The sequence below is a fragment of the Lonchura striata genome, chromosome 9, assembly GCF_046129695.1.
Source record: "Lonchura striata isolate bLonStr1 chromosome 9, bLonStr1.mat, whole genome shotgun sequence".
In the NCBI taxonomy this organism is placed as follows: domain Eukaryota; kingdom Metazoa; phylum Chordata; class Aves; order Passeriformes; family Estrildidae; genus Lonchura; species Lonchura striata.
The window spans coordinates 27,828,851-27,843,402 of NC_134611.1; the positions used below are offsets into that span (position 1 = coordinate 27,828,851).

The following is a 14,552-nucleotide window of genomic DNA, read 5'->3' on the forward strand; positions in this document are numbered from 1 at the left end:
TCCAACTATGACAACTGTCTCTGGCAGAGGCATAGTCCCTCGGTTTGGCAGGTGACAAATTCTCTCTGAGGCAGATTTCTTCTAAATTGTTTCCCACATTGAGGAAATCAGAGGTTCCATCCTGCTGATGTAAATTGACTCATCTATAGATTGATGTGGATCCATCTCCTTTCACTTGCTTCTTCACCTCTAAGAACTGAAATCCATCCAATTATTTTCCCAGCAGTAGAGTGAACCACTGTTGCCAACTCTTCCATTAAAGTCTTGGAGACTGGATTTTTTTATCCCATCTAGCTATCTATTCTGTGCCCAGGGAACTGAAGTGCTGGCTAACACCATACTTTTTAAGCAGCCAGAATGGCTGCTCCTTTTACCACAAAATTCCTTGAATTAGATTGGCCCAAATATGACTTCCTGTGCCTGCAAACCACGTACAATTGATGTGTTACATACATATGGACCAATTTTCACTGATGCTTTATTAGAGAATTGTGGGAACTCAAAATGTCTCTCAGACATTTTTAGAGGTTCCAGGCCTTGGTCAGAAGCATTCTAGACCCTGGCAGACAACTGAAAAACAACTGTGATTTTGAGTTTGAGCCATGGAATGAATTACCAACTTTGGAGGTGGAACAAGCAGTCACAAAGGGTTAGATAGTATAGTAAAAGTAGTTACAAAGTAGAGGGGAATTTTTTTTAGTACTGTACAGGGGGGTTTTAACACATGTACAGGGGGGTTTTCACTTTGTACATGGGGGTCAGAAGTTCTAAGATGGAGGAAAGTGGGCTGAACCCATCCTTCTTCCTTCTTCTTCCTTACCTCCATGTTCTTGGTGATGTTGGCACTCACAGATTGGTTTAGAGTAGAAAAACACTTGGTAACGTAGGTAGTAGGTATTGGGGAATAATTGTAAACATGTTATACGTAATATATCTTATAAAAGATAGCAGCAACCCTGGGCGGAGAGAGAGATGAAGAAGACAGCAGATAGAGAGGATGTCAGGGTGTGTGTGTGCCTCTACCCAGGCCGCTGATCAAATAGCCGCAGTCCAAGAACATAATCTGTTAGATAACTAGCAATAAACTGCCTTGAGACCGAACAGCTAAAGCCTGCGGAGTTTTTCTTTGGAAGCACGGGTTGGAGGAGGAATTTCACCACCACATGTGGCCCTAAAGCAAGGCCGGGGTTCTCACAGAGAATAGCCACTGTTTAAAATTTATCAGAAGAGTCACCGAGGCAGATGGTGATGATAAGCCAGAGCTGGGACACTTGGCATTAGGCAAAGTCAGAGATATTTCTAGTAAAGCAGTCCAAAGTGCTTTTAATGGCAATACCTTGAAGGCATGTCCCTTATGCAGTCTAGCAAAGCTCTGGACATTGCAGGTTGGTAATGCTTTGGAGCTTTTGGGAGAAGGGACCTTGAAAGGAATATATGTGTCTATACACACACATATTATATACATATGTTTAATTTGAAGGGTTCAAAGCGGCGCCTTTGGCCGCGGCGGGTGGCGGGGCGGGGAGGTGGGAACGGAGCGGAGGCGGAACGGTCGGGGCGGCGCGGCGGTTTCCGGGGAGCGCAGCTGCGCGGCGCCGCCCGGAGTGAAGCCGCGGTGCACACGGGCGGGCGAGCATGGCGGCGGCGGCCGGGCCGGGCGGGAGCGGCGTTTGCCCGGCCCCGGGGGGCACCGATCCGGGCCAGGGCTCCTCCGCCGCCGGGAGGGGCCCGGGGGCACAGGGCAGCTGGTCGGGGGCGGCTGGCGGCAATTGGATCACGGCTCACCCCACGGTAGGCCGGCGCGGGGTCCCTCGGGGGTGCCGCTCCCCCGCCCGGCCCTGCAGGATTCTCCCCTCGCGGCTCTCGAGGTGCTCTCCCCAGGAGGGCCCTGCGGGGAGATGCCCATATAATCTGTTATATTGGGTTTGTCGAGGGGGGCTCGGCCGGTGGAGTATTTGGGGAATGCTACTGCCAGCAGGGGCGGAGGTTATAAACCATGGGATCCCAGCTGGGAAATGTAAATACCTTAAACTTCGACTCCATTTTTTACCACACCGAAAACATGGAGGTGTTTAATTTGGCCATCATCTTATGTTGATGTGTTGCAGCAGAAATGGGTAGAATTATTTACCCAACATGGGTAAAATTCTACAAAGCTAGAGCTGTTCCAGAAATAGTGGTGACTCCTCTTGTGTTTGTTTATTCTGCTTACTTTTTTTATCACCAACATTCCTCTTTGGGTCTCAGTTCACAGAAATGATGTCACTCGATGTATCTGACAGCACTCAAGTCTACGCTGCCTTTTTGGTATACCTGGACCTCTTGGAAGGTAAGTGGGGGCAGTGACTGGATCCCAATGCCCTTAGGAGCTGTTAAATTCATTGTTTGCACTGGGACAGGACCTCTCCTTCCAAAGTCCTTGGTGCCACTTTTGAGACCTTTTGTGCTTCAGGTTTCTGTCCTCTGCCTCCCTGGAGCCTGTGCAAAGGTGAGGGCCCCTTTCATCCAGCACTTCCAGGTGCAGGGTCAGGGAAAAGGCAGTCAGCATGGAAAGAAAAGCAAAAGAGGAGTAGGGGGAGGAAAGGAATGTAGGAAGGTGAAGTGGCAAATTCACTGGTTGAGCTTTTAATAGTCCTCACTTGTAGATTAAAGTGAAGTTCCTCAATCACTGTGTTTCACTAAAGTCACCATTTAGCACATGGCTGCTGTGTGCTGGCCTGTTTTCTGGAAAGGGCAGTGGTTCCTCTAGCAAAAAAGATCATTTGCAAGTGTGGTCGCAGTAACTAATAACCATTGTAGTAATTGTGTAACAATATAGTAATTTATACAATAAATTGTAGGTGTTGTGCTCAGGGCCATGGCTTGGTGGAGGATCTGGCAGTGTCAGGTCACTGGTGGGACTCCATGATCTTGGAAAGCTTTTCTGGCCAAAATGGTCCTGTGAAATCCAGTGTAGTCTGCTGGTGTCTGCTCACAGTGGAGCAGGGTTATGTGATATATAAACTTCTGCCTGGCTTCTTCCAAGTTGGCTTTATTGAAAAGGGGCTGTGAGTAGGCAGCCAGCCAGCCTAAGAAAAATATTTCAGTTTTGCTTGGAGACTGGTGTTTCTCAAGGTCAGGGATGGGAGGGATTTTACAGTCCAGAAATTACTGCGTCTGTTGCTGTTACAACTCTGAAGGAAGTGCCTTAATAGACTTTAAAAGAAGATTTTTGTAGTTGAGCAGCAAAAGCTTCATCCTTATCCCTTCAGCAGGAGGTGAGAACTGTGTATGATCATTAACCATGCTTTTAGCACCTGCTGCTTCACAGATCAGGGTGCTGAGTCAGATGACTAAAGCTGTGTGGTTTTATCTTCTTTTTGCCTTTTGCAGAGCAGTTTTGTCAGACAGCTCACTTCACCACCCATCAGTGCAGCTCTGGAGCCAGCAGGCTGCTCCTGCTCCTTGGGTTTCTTTAGCAGGATTGCTTCTCAGGAGGGGAGTTTGGCAGATGAATGGAGTTTTCTGTGAAGAAAGGGAGGGAAAACAAAACCTTAGATGTTAACTTAGATACTGCATTTGTTATTTGACTGATTAAAACGTGTGTTTTGTGTTCTGCCCCTCTCATCCCCAACGGACCTTTCCAGGGAGGAACTGGCATGAGGTGCAGCCGGTGGGCGTGGCAGAGCTGCAGCTGGTGTGTTTGCATGCCCGGGCCAGAGAGCAGGAGGGGCTCCAGGTGATGGTGCCAGTGCCTGCACACATCCTGATCAGCCACGACAGGTGAGGTGTGCTCAGCGCTTGTCTCGGCTTCCCACTGACAGAAAATGGAGCACAGCAACATTTTACAGGCTGGTGATGGCTTGGTCAAGAGGGGAAGGAGGAGCAAATAGAGGAATATCAGAGGAAAGCAGCCTCTCAGCCCGTAAGCAGAGTTATTTTGGGTTCTGCAGACACACAGGCAGCTTGGAACATTAAGGAGACCTCAGCTTTGCATCAGTCTCTGCCTTGGCCTGTCTGGAAGTGGTTCTTGGAGGTCAAGCAGAAACTGATGCCCACTGATAAACACTTCCTGTTGTCTGGAGTTGCATATGTGCTAGGAGATAACAGTGGACACCAAAGTATGTGTTTGAGAGGCAAGGTTAGAACACAAGGCCTTCACAGCTTATGTTTTGAACATTCCTGTGCTGATTTTGTACCCCTGGAAATGTACGATGCTTTCTGAGCTGCTGGACTTGAAAGGACCTAAGAGGAAAGAAATCCTCTTGGAGCTGCCTAAGAATCAGCTTTTTTATTATCAGATTTGTGGATAAGCCTTGTATGGTTTGCTTTGCTTTTGTTTTCAAACTATAATTTGGTTACTTTGAACAGGAAACTCCTCTCACTTTACATCTAGAGTCTCATGTGCCTGTGATTTTTGACTTGATTTCCTCACACATGCAAGAGCAATTCTTCGAGCAGAAGACAGCACAGCCATGAATTTGTTACATTACAGATATTTACAGCCTTGAACACTTCCACTTCAGTAGTTTTACAGTCTCTTTTAACTGGCCCCTAGAGCAGCCTCAGACACACGGTCTGATTTACTCTCTGATAAAGGCTGCCTTCTATGGATGGTATTTGCCATGATGACTCTGAAGACCTGAACTATTTCAGAGGCATCACATGGTTGTACATTTTTCAGTTTCTTTGTTCCCACTCCTGCTAGGAGCTGGCTCGGGCTGGCTTTACAAATCTTGCTGTTTTTGCTGCTTCCTCTTGCTCTGTGGGCAGCAGCCTGACACAGTGGTAGGTGGCTAATTAATTGCACTTATTAGATGTGTGTGTGCACTCTAGGAGTGATGTTTCTGCTTTTCATTTTGGGTTTTAGAAGTGACAGATCTTGCTAGCAGACTTTCATCATAATTTTACTGTTTGTTGCATGAGGGGGAAGAAAATTACTTACTAGATATTGATGGGGTTCAGTACTGTGTTTGTGCTGAAAAAGATACTATATTTGCAAGTATTGGTCAATTACTCCTGGGAGCTTGCTGATGTGAACTCCACAGAAGAGGAAAGCTGCTGAGAGGCCTTGCAGGGTGAAGTGCTGAGTGTCATTCAGCCTGTCTGCAAGCAGGAGATGTGTGTGAATGAAAGGGACACACTGCAGCTCTCAGCTCACACAAAATTTTAGGTGGAAGTAGGAGGCAGCCAGTGAGCATGTGGGATCTTTGAGGAATTCCACCTACAAGCTGAGCTGTTGTGCTTGGTTAATACAGTGTGTTTCCACCTGGGCTGAAAACTTGGATTCCTGGCATTGGGTAAGTATTAGGAGTATGTTCTGATTGACTTTTAATGACAGATATTCCAGTGCATGCATGTCCTATCTTATTCTGTGTCATTGGAGCTTTTCACGGGGAGCCTCTGCACTTGTTTGTTCTGTGGTGATGCTGTTTGCTCTGCTCCTGGCACCAGAATGTCTGGAATCTAGTACTGGAAGGATGTGTGTGTGGAGAGGCAGAAAGTGAATGCATCACATTGATTAAAAGTACAGTTTGTAACCAGAGTTTGCTGCAGAGCAATGACACAGTGTGCTGTCACTAAAATGAGCTGGATCCCAGGCTGCAGTGCCAGCTGTGTCCATAGAGGCCTGTATGTGTTCAATAGCCAGGATGTTGTAAGGCTGGGAGGTTGTATTTGTGTACAACACTTGTATTTGTGATATTGGAGGTGTATCTGCATTTTGTTCAAAGCAGCACTGTGTGTTTTTGTGTTACCTGCTAAAAGCAGGGGAGGAGGTATGAGTACAAGTGAATGTAGCTCACTTAGTGTTGAAAATAAGCACTTGGAGGGATTTGGGAAGATGAAAATGTTCTGTCTCTATTCTGGGCCTGGAATTGTGCTAACTGCAAAAGAAGCCAGTAACAGCAGCATTTATGGGCAGCACTTGCTTGTTTAGCCAGTAGGGTTTGGAAGTGACACCTTGAAATCAGACTTCATCTTCCTTCTGCTCTGTGTTTTTCTTATTGGTAGAAGAAAGAAAGTTGTTCACTGGAAAAAAATGGATTTTAGTACTACGTATGTGCTAAAAAAGATCTCACATTTTGCCAGTATTAGTCACTCTTGTGGGCTTGGTCTTCCAGAGAAATGTAGTGATGGTTCCCTGCTTGAAATCCATGTCAGCCAAGCTCTGCCTTCCCTGGTGTCTCTTGAAGTTCCCAACTTGGCTAAGTGTGTCCTTAAATGGCCACAGGAAAGTTGCTGTGGAAATTACCAGCAGGACACCTAGGCAAATGACAAATATGAGTGCCCTACAAAAAATAAAATCTATTCAATGTTTTTTAGCCAATTACAAGATTTCATCCTGTCTAGTTTGAGCATGACAGTTAAGTGCTGAAGGCAAAAGCTGTTCTACTTCCTAAGCTCACTGTCCACTTCTGCAGAGCTGGGTGGAAGCTGCTTGTCCAGCTGTGGCGGGGTAGGGCTACACAGGAACCCAATAAATTAGAGAATTATTGTCTGTGGAGCAAAGAGTCTTGAGAAGTGGCTTTGTGCTCTGTGTGTTCTTCAGATGAAGATGGCTGAATCTTCTGTGAGCGAAGCCCTGCGGAATACGATGCAATTCCTGTCTGTCTTGGCCTGCTGTGACCCACACACAGCTGGCTGAGGCTTGGAGAGCCTCTGAATTCAGCAGGGACTGAAGGAGTTTGCAGGTGTACAGGCTGGGGTGTGTTTGCTGCTCACCACAACACCTCAGTGCATGCCAAGTACCTCGTTGTCAGTGCATTCCACAACTGGCTCCCCACTGTGGAGGAAGCAGTGAATCCTGGGAGTGCTGCTTCACAGCTGGCAGAAATAACTTGCAGAAACCAAGCTCAGCAAATCAGGAGAGCTCACAGCGTTGGCAGCTGGATTTTTAGGTAGCCTGGAAGCCTTGAGCCTTCAGGGACCAGGGAGTTAGGTCCCAGATCTAATAGAATTGGGCACTGTTTGTCCTAGACGAATAACTCTGTCTAAGCAGAATGTTGCAGATAAACTGTCAAATAAAATGACATGTCACTGCTCTGTTTGTATTTTATGTACAAGTGTTGTAAATGAAGGATGAAGTTGCCTTAGGTCATGAAGACCTGTGAAGTTGGGAAAGGCTTATTCTGTTAAAATGCTAACTTACTTAAGAAGAAAGCAATACATAAATGTTTTGTTTTAAAGCTGATAATCATCCTGAGAAGGAAATATGAGGACTGGAATTTACTGTCTTCAAAGTCTGTAGACTTTGAAATAAATCTTGCTATAAACTGAAAAATCCTGTTATTTTAAAGCACTGGAAGTGTGACATGCATCTTGCATCTTCTTCACAGTTTTGTCAGTAATTCTCTTGCTAAAAGCATAATTTACTCATGCAGTAAGTCACACATTGAAAATATAATTGGTGGCTCCTAAAAGTATGCTCTTTATTAGTATTTTTATTTAAATTTAAATTTATTTTTAATTTTTTTTTTTAATTTTTATTTAAATTTAATATTTTAAATAAGACTGCAGCTCCCACAGCAGAGTGGGTTATGCAGTACTGTGGTTGAACATCCAGTAGTAAATGTGTCCTACTGAACTTTGATTCCTCCCATTTGTGTGGTTTCTCTTGTTTTCTCCTTGAACTTCCATGGGAAAAGATCTTTATATTCCTCGGGGCTTCAATTCCTTCTCCTGACCAGTGTGGCATGTGCTGTTTTATTTGCATTTTTTTCCTTTCCATTACAAAAACTGAATTTCTTCTAGCATTCCCTGTTTGTGTGTTTTGGGAACAAATCCCAAGGAACAGCGGTGTGCATTTACACCTTCTCTCAGTCCCTTGTGCTCCTTCCCACATATTTCAAGGCACTGGGTTAATGCTGCTGCCTGCCCTGCAGCAGGGTCTGGAGCAGCATTCCTGATGTGCTAAAGTTTGCACACCAGTGCTGGCTAAATCCATGGAATTGTGCTCTCTGGGAGGTTCCTGGTGCTGGCCCAGGCTGGGACAATGGCACGCTCCAGTGCCTGGGGTAATGATCTCTGCAGTGGCACAGAGAACAACTTGTGTGCACTCTGCAGCCCTGCCTGGCCAGCAGGGGAGGGAGCTGCTCAGGCTGGCCAAGCCTGCAAGGAATTATTCATCCAAGTATAAAGGGCAGATTGAAAGCCTTTGGCTTTTATGGGATGGAAGGCAGTAGTTCCATTTCAGCTCAATGGAGCTCTATGCAACCTCCATAAAACTGCTCTGAGCTTGCAGAGGGATGCTGCTTCTTAGAGGCATTGCATGGGATGTGTCTCTGAAATGCTCTTTTGTTCATCACAGAACTTGCTGCTTGAATTCTTTATGATTCTGCCCTTGGTTGTTTCTTGCAGAGTCAGTTGAAACCTCAGGGTCACCAGGTGTACACCTGGTTCTTCCTCCCAGAGGAAAGGGCAGTGTTATTTTGTTAGGAGCAGATACTGGGAAACACAGCACAGATTTCTGATGGGTGTTGCGGGCCTACGTAGTGCAAAATTAAGATGGGGAAAGGATGCATTTCTAATACACTTTACATTAGAAAAAGGGCTCAGAAAAGGCTTCCTGGTTATCTACAGGGTGCTGGGGAATGTTGGTGGTCAAGGCTGTTGGTATCTGCCAGACTGCTGGATGCACTGAATTCCTGTGTTCCACTGATGTTTGACACTTTCAGAAACATTAAATCCACTTTTATGTAAGCAAATTCATCTTTATAGTTGTCATCACCTGTATGGTGTAGCAGATTGTACTGGTCACTTATTGGTAGCCATTAACTGGGTAATTTAAATGAGCTGGCTCTGTTGGGTAGTGTTAGCACATGGGCTTCTTGCCTAGGACTTTATTTCTATCATTGACTGCAGCTGCTTGTGAGATGGGCAGCCTTGAAATAAAGGGTTCTTGCCTGATTTAGGATGTCCAGTGTGCATTCTTTGAGTTTCAGAAGACCAACAAGGCTTCATGCTTTCTTTATTTTTCCATAGGCAGCATTAGATGCATTAAAAATATTAAAAAAGCTGTACCTTTCCTGCAGTATTTCATCTTCCTGCTTGTGGCAGGCAGCAAGCACAGTAAAATCAGAGGTTCCATGGCTCTTTTGCTCAATTGCTCCTGGTGCAGAGGAACGTTGTGATCAGGCTGGACACAGAGGCTGCTGGGGATGCCTTCAGGGGAGGAGAGCAAGGGATGACGTCTGACACAGACTTCCTGAATTCCAAAGCTTATCCCTTTAAATGATAGCCTCTCACTGCTTTGCAGATGTGCTGCAGTGCACTGTGGCTACTGTGGTATGCATGAATGAGAGCCCTTGTCTTGGGGCTGCCTGTGTGGAGGGAGGAGGGAAGGGGAAAAGGGTGCATTTGCAGTTGTCATTCTTCATCTTTGGACAGCAGAGTTAGCAGATCATCCTGATGCAATGGCATGTCTTGGTGGTCCTTACATAAATCCTGGAACTCTTGTCTCCTGAAAAGGAAGAAGAAATGTCATTAATCTGTTGTCAGGACCTGGCTGCTTTTGGGATCATGGGGCATCTTCAAAGTCCTAGTTGCTGAATAGGGGGAAATAAAGTCTCAGGTGTTTGTGCTTGGCAGTATAAGAAATCGTGAGTATCAGAAATGTAGATGTAAGGCCTCACTGTTCCATCCCTCCTCCTAATAGACTATGAGGAAAACCAGTGACAGGTATTAAAGAAAACAGGAAGGAGCTTCTTCCCTGGTTGACAGGTGAATCCAGGCCTCTGCCTGAGTCTGCTCTCAGATACATCATCCACACTCAACACAAGTTTGGTTTCTTCGGCTCCCAAAATATCTCTCCTGGGTAGCTGTGCCCTTTAATTTGGCATTTTATCATTAATTCTATATTTCATTCAGGAGAAAGAGATCAATGTCCCCTGCTTCATGGCTCATTCTTTCCTCACAGGGTCTCTGCCAGCAGTCTGCCAGCTTGGAGCTTTCTCCAGACATTTGGCTGCTGAGTGTGGGCAGGCCCTGGCACAGCTGCCCAGTGAAGCTGTGGCTGCCCCATCCCTGGAAGTGTCCAAGGCCAGGTTGGATGGGGCTTGGTGCAAACTGGGATAATGGAAATGACCCTGCCCATGGATGGAGCTTTGAGGTTCCCTCCAAACCAAATTATTTCATGATTCTGCGTGTGGCAATTGCATTTTTACTCTTTGCATGTATCAGAAGGAGATCTGTAATCTTTCCCCAGGCTCTTGTCCCCTGCCAGGGCTTTGGCAGGACTTTTTGGTGCTGGGGGTTCCTCTGCACAGGGGCTGGAAGTGGCAGGAGCCAGAGGTTCTGAGCACAGAGTAAGTTACCTGCCAATTCAACCTGCATCCAGAGCCTGCTGAGGTGCCAGTGAGCACAGGAGCAGATGCCCCATTACCTGAAGGAGTCTCTTGCAGTGTCTTTCCTTTGCCAGTGGCCAGCACAGTCTCTCTCACTCTTTTTGTTGTGTTGTTAGGAAATGTGCTGATGTGGGAGGGCTAGCATAGTGCTTTTCCCAGCCGTCTCTCTCTGTTGCATGAAGTAAATGGGTTGTGTTGCCTTGCTGTGTGCCTGGGCCAGTGGTGCAGGCAGGAGGAGAGGCCCTCCTGAATTTACCAGGCTAGATTATGCACAGCTCAGAACACAGATGGATCCTTAAGAAGGTCATGGGCTTAACAGCGAGGCTTTCCAGGCTGCTGCTCATTCTCTGCCACATTCCATTTGGCTTTTATTAGAGGATCAAAGGAGTTCTGAGGAAAGATGGTGATTGAAGTCTGAAAGCTGCTGCCTTTAGAGACAGCTCTGTTTCCATCTGCAGTGCCTGGCCTCAGAGCTGCCTGTGCTCTGCAGGGTGCAGGAAGCCAGGACTGGTTTATCCTGGTGCACAGCTGAACTCCCCCTGGAATGTAACCTGTCCCAGCAATCTCAGAGGAGCCCTTTTGCACCTGATGTGTGGGGAAAGGGTTCATCTCTGGTCACCACACTCCTTCAGAACTTGCTCCCCAGTCAGACCAGGAATCCAGGAACTCCAGGGATCAGTGTTGTCCTGAGCTCTGAACCATAAAGTAACTGGCATGTTACTCTTAAAATAAGCTAAACAGGAAAAATTGCATAACTTTGTCTTGAGCTTTTAAGGAGGACATTATTTGGGCTGACTGTTCTGAAGAAGAGCATTAGTCTTGTGGCTTCTAGTCTAGACAGGGAGGTAGAGAAACCTGGCTTGGGCTCCTGGGCCTTCCACAGTCTGGCAGAGACCTGTGGCACAAGGACTGGAAGACTTACCTCTGCAAATGAAACAAGTCTTAATTATTCAGTTCTCCAACTGATCACCAGGTGCTACTTAATTAGATTTCTTATAAGTCTGCTGAAAATAGGGCCAGTAGAGATTGCTGTACTGGGATTGTGGTGGATGAGGGATGGCTGAAGCACGTGCACACGAGTACACCTAAACAAAGCTTAAAAGCATGTGTTGAGCCATTTCCAGCAGAGATGTGTGTAACTGATTCTGTTATTTTCTTTTGTTGCTTGATTACACAACTTTGGATTTTTATTAGAACAGATATTATGCTCACTTTAGTGAAGACAAGTGTGCAGAGTGAAAACAGGCTGAACAAAAATGGTGCTATTCTAGCTTTGTGCCATCCTAGGTCATTGTGAACTCCTAAGTGATTTTTTTCTCTCCTAGGTTAAGGGAAATACTGAAGAAAGCCTCTCTCCCTCCAGAGGATCCCGACACCCTGCTGTCAGTTACCTTGGCCATAGTTGAGACAGACTCCACAATAGTCTACTATAAAATGACTGATGGCTTTGTAATGTCAGATCCTCCTGATGATACCGAAGATGTGGATAATAAACAGTGGAGGAAGAAAAGAAAGAAACTTCTCAAATAATTGGGGCAGAGAAAACAAAACGTTGCTTGAACTCCTGTGCTCAAACCCAAACAAATGCAGGAACTGATGTGTGTGGGTAAGTGGTGTGCTGACGTCTGCCTTGGCATACCAAGGATGTGTTCAGGGAGAGCAGAGGCTTGTGCAGCTGCACTGTGATGAAATGCCATTTGAGGTATGCTTTGACACAGATTAGTCCTGGCTAATAAATATTCTTGGGAAGTGTTTGCAAAGCCTGTGTTTCCTCTCTATCTGGTCAGGCACATAACAGAATAAACACATCCTTACCCATACTGTAAATATTGGTTACAGGTAAGTCTGAAGGGCTTGTGGCAGGACTGAAGGGCTTTGTAGTTTACAGAGTGTCTTTGTCTTAGCCCTGTCAGAAGCACTCATGCTGCCCCCCAGGTTACATTTCTGAACTTTGCTTTTTTCCTTCTGCTTTTGGAGAAAAGGCTCTTCCAAGAAATACCTTATTTTAATTTTTCCCCTACAGAGGAAAACTGATTATAGCAGCACCAGAGGCAACTAAACCATCAAAGTATGTCACCATTTATGGGATCTGTAAGAGCACACCAGTTACCTGCTTCAGGCACCAACTAGGATTCTAAAACCATTGGCATTCCTAGGATTTATTTTGTCTTTGGACACAGCTTCTGCATAATGGAAGTGATTGCCCAGGAGGTGCTTAGCTTGGAGTTAAGACAAAAAAATCTGACTTTTAGTTACTTCTGCAGGAATTTTCCACGTCTTTTGCATGAAGATCTTCTCCAGGTTAAACTTAAGAGTTCCCTGGCATTCAAATAACATCCCAGAGCAGCTTCTTGAGCACAGGATTGGCTGTGTGACAGCTGTATGGCCAAGGATCAAATATTCAGAAGGTGAAGTACAAGAGTAGAAGAATGGGAGAGGATCCGAAAAACCAAGCTGGAAGTGAAAGACAATTTAAGCATTACTATCTTTGGGACTAGAGTGGGTGTTTCTGTTGCTGTGGAGCTTGATGCTAGTTTGGCCAGATGTGCTGGGTGGCAGAATGATCCTGCAGGGAGTCCTGCACACCCTTGGAGGAGGTGTGTCACTGTCACACAGCTCTGCAGGACACTTTTATCCCAATACAGCCAGGGCAGACTCACCCATCTGTGGGTTTCAGTCATGGAGAAAAAGAGTTTTTGCCTTTCTCAGCATTGTTCCCCTCGTGGAGGAAACCATTGTTTTCCTTTGGTGTGATGCTGTCCTGCCTTGAAGGGCGCCCTGTGTGCTGACTCGTGCCATGCTGCATGACCTTTATGTTGGTATTTCCTGGGATCCATGGCTTATTCCATGGAGCAGGTGTTACACCTGGCTAGGCTGCGTGCTAGGCTTGTCCTTGTTACAAGCTGGGAAGTACTTCAGCCCTGCAGGAAAAGAGCTGGTTTGTGTGAAGGAGGCTGTAACAGATGTGGCAGATCTGGTATTTAAGAGACACATGCTTAACCCTAAAAGCAAATTCCTTTGCATTTGCTTCAGTTTCTGGGAAATACTGCCAGTTTGCAGTTTGCTGCATGACTGATGCTTGGCTTTACCTAAACTTCATTTTATCATTTCTGTTCACAGAAAGAAAAGCCTCATAACTTGAGCCTCCTTTTCTATACACTGAAAATTGCTGATCCAGCTTCATGGGTCAGATTGGAGAAACTGCGTCTGAAGGCTTTGATTTCTGTTTCTTCTTGTGTCCCACTGAGAAATGATTATATAGGCTTTTTTCCAGCCTCCTTAGATTATGGTGGCTTTATTTCTGAGGGGAAAAAAACCAGAGAAGAACTAATAATATCACAGCACTGTTTGTCCCATAGGTATTACAGTATAAACACAGGGATCTTAAATAACCTTGGAGCCAGCTGTGCTGCTCCTTTACATTCCACTGAAGTATTTCTCTCTGTCAAATCAACAACACACAGACTGAAGCCTCTGGTCTTCCAGGCATTGAATAAAGATGGGAAGAGACTTCCTGTAGAAGTATATCAGTTCAGAGCAGTAGCTCATTAACATTCCTGAATCCACAGCATCTTGGTCCTGTGCTCAAAGTGTTTGAGCATAACTCTGCTTTAAGTGTTTGTGAGACATCCATGGAAGTGTGAGAGCCATGACACTGCTGCCAATCCAGCACTTACTTCAGCCCAGAAGATTTTGCAGGCTCCATACTGCTGTCTTCTGGAGTTTTTTCAGGTTTTATTTCCAAGTGCAGCTTGATACGTTTCACTGAATGCCCCTGACCAACAGAAGGTGTTTGAAGATCTGGAGAGGATCATTTTGCAGTAGATTATTGTTCCAAGCCTTTCCTCTCTGCGGAGGGATGTTTGCATTGACGCTTCCCCACCGAGTCAAGAATGACAGAAAAGCAAAGGGCTGTTTTGGCCTGGCTTTGGCAGTGAGACTCTTACATAAGGGAGCCCTTGCTTATGCAGCCCGTGTCTCCTTGAGGCACTGCTGGCACCATCACCCACCTCTCCCGGATGCAGCCGCACTGTTTGCAGCGCACACAGAACATTTTGTGCAAATAAATGCTGGTGGAGAGGCAGGAGAGCCTTGTCACGTCCATGAGGAGGAGCTGTGCTGGTCAGCAGTGGCCAAGAGCTCCCACAGCCCTTTGTGAGCCCACCCTGAGCATCAGGGGCTGTTTGGGCAGCAGCTGCTCCCCTGGGAGTCTCCCAGGCCTTGTGGCTA

At 46.1% G+C, this 14,552-nt stretch overlaps 1 protein-coding gene across 1 annotated transcript; it reads left to right on the top strand.

Moving 5' to 3' along the window:
* The first annotated feature begins 1,628 nt into the window (after nucleotides 1–1,628).
* Nucleotides 1,629–12,082, top strand: TSEN15 (tRNA splicing endonuclease subunit 15). The gene is made up of 4 exons (XM_021525122.2): nucleotides 1,629–1,791; nucleotides 2,248–2,329; nucleotides 3,627–3,762; nucleotides 11,648–12,082. Exons 1-4 carry the CDS (start codon nucleotides 1,636–1,638, stop codon nucleotides 11,850–11,852), a joined length of 579 nt encoding a protein of 192 aa, XP_021380797.2. The 5' UTR covers nucleotides 1,629–1,635; the 3' UTR covers nucleotides 11,853–12,082.
* The last annotated feature ends 2,470 nt before the right edge of the window (nucleotides 12,083–14,552 follow it).

Bases quoted from the DNA above. Each gene is read 5' to 3' on its own strand.
- TSEN15 (XM_021525122.2), top strand. From the start codon at position 1,636: ATGGCGGCGGCGGCCGGGCCGGGCGGGAGCGGCGTTTGCCCGGCCCCG. The intron at 1,792-2,247 runs GTAGGCCGGCGC...TTTGGGTCTCAG, and splicing joins GGATCACGGCTCACCCCACG to TTCACAGAAATGATGTCACT. The intron at 3,763-11,647 runs GTGAGGTGTGCT...TTTCTCTCCTAG, and splicing joins ATCCTGATCAGCCACGACAG to GTTAAGGGAAATACTGAAGA.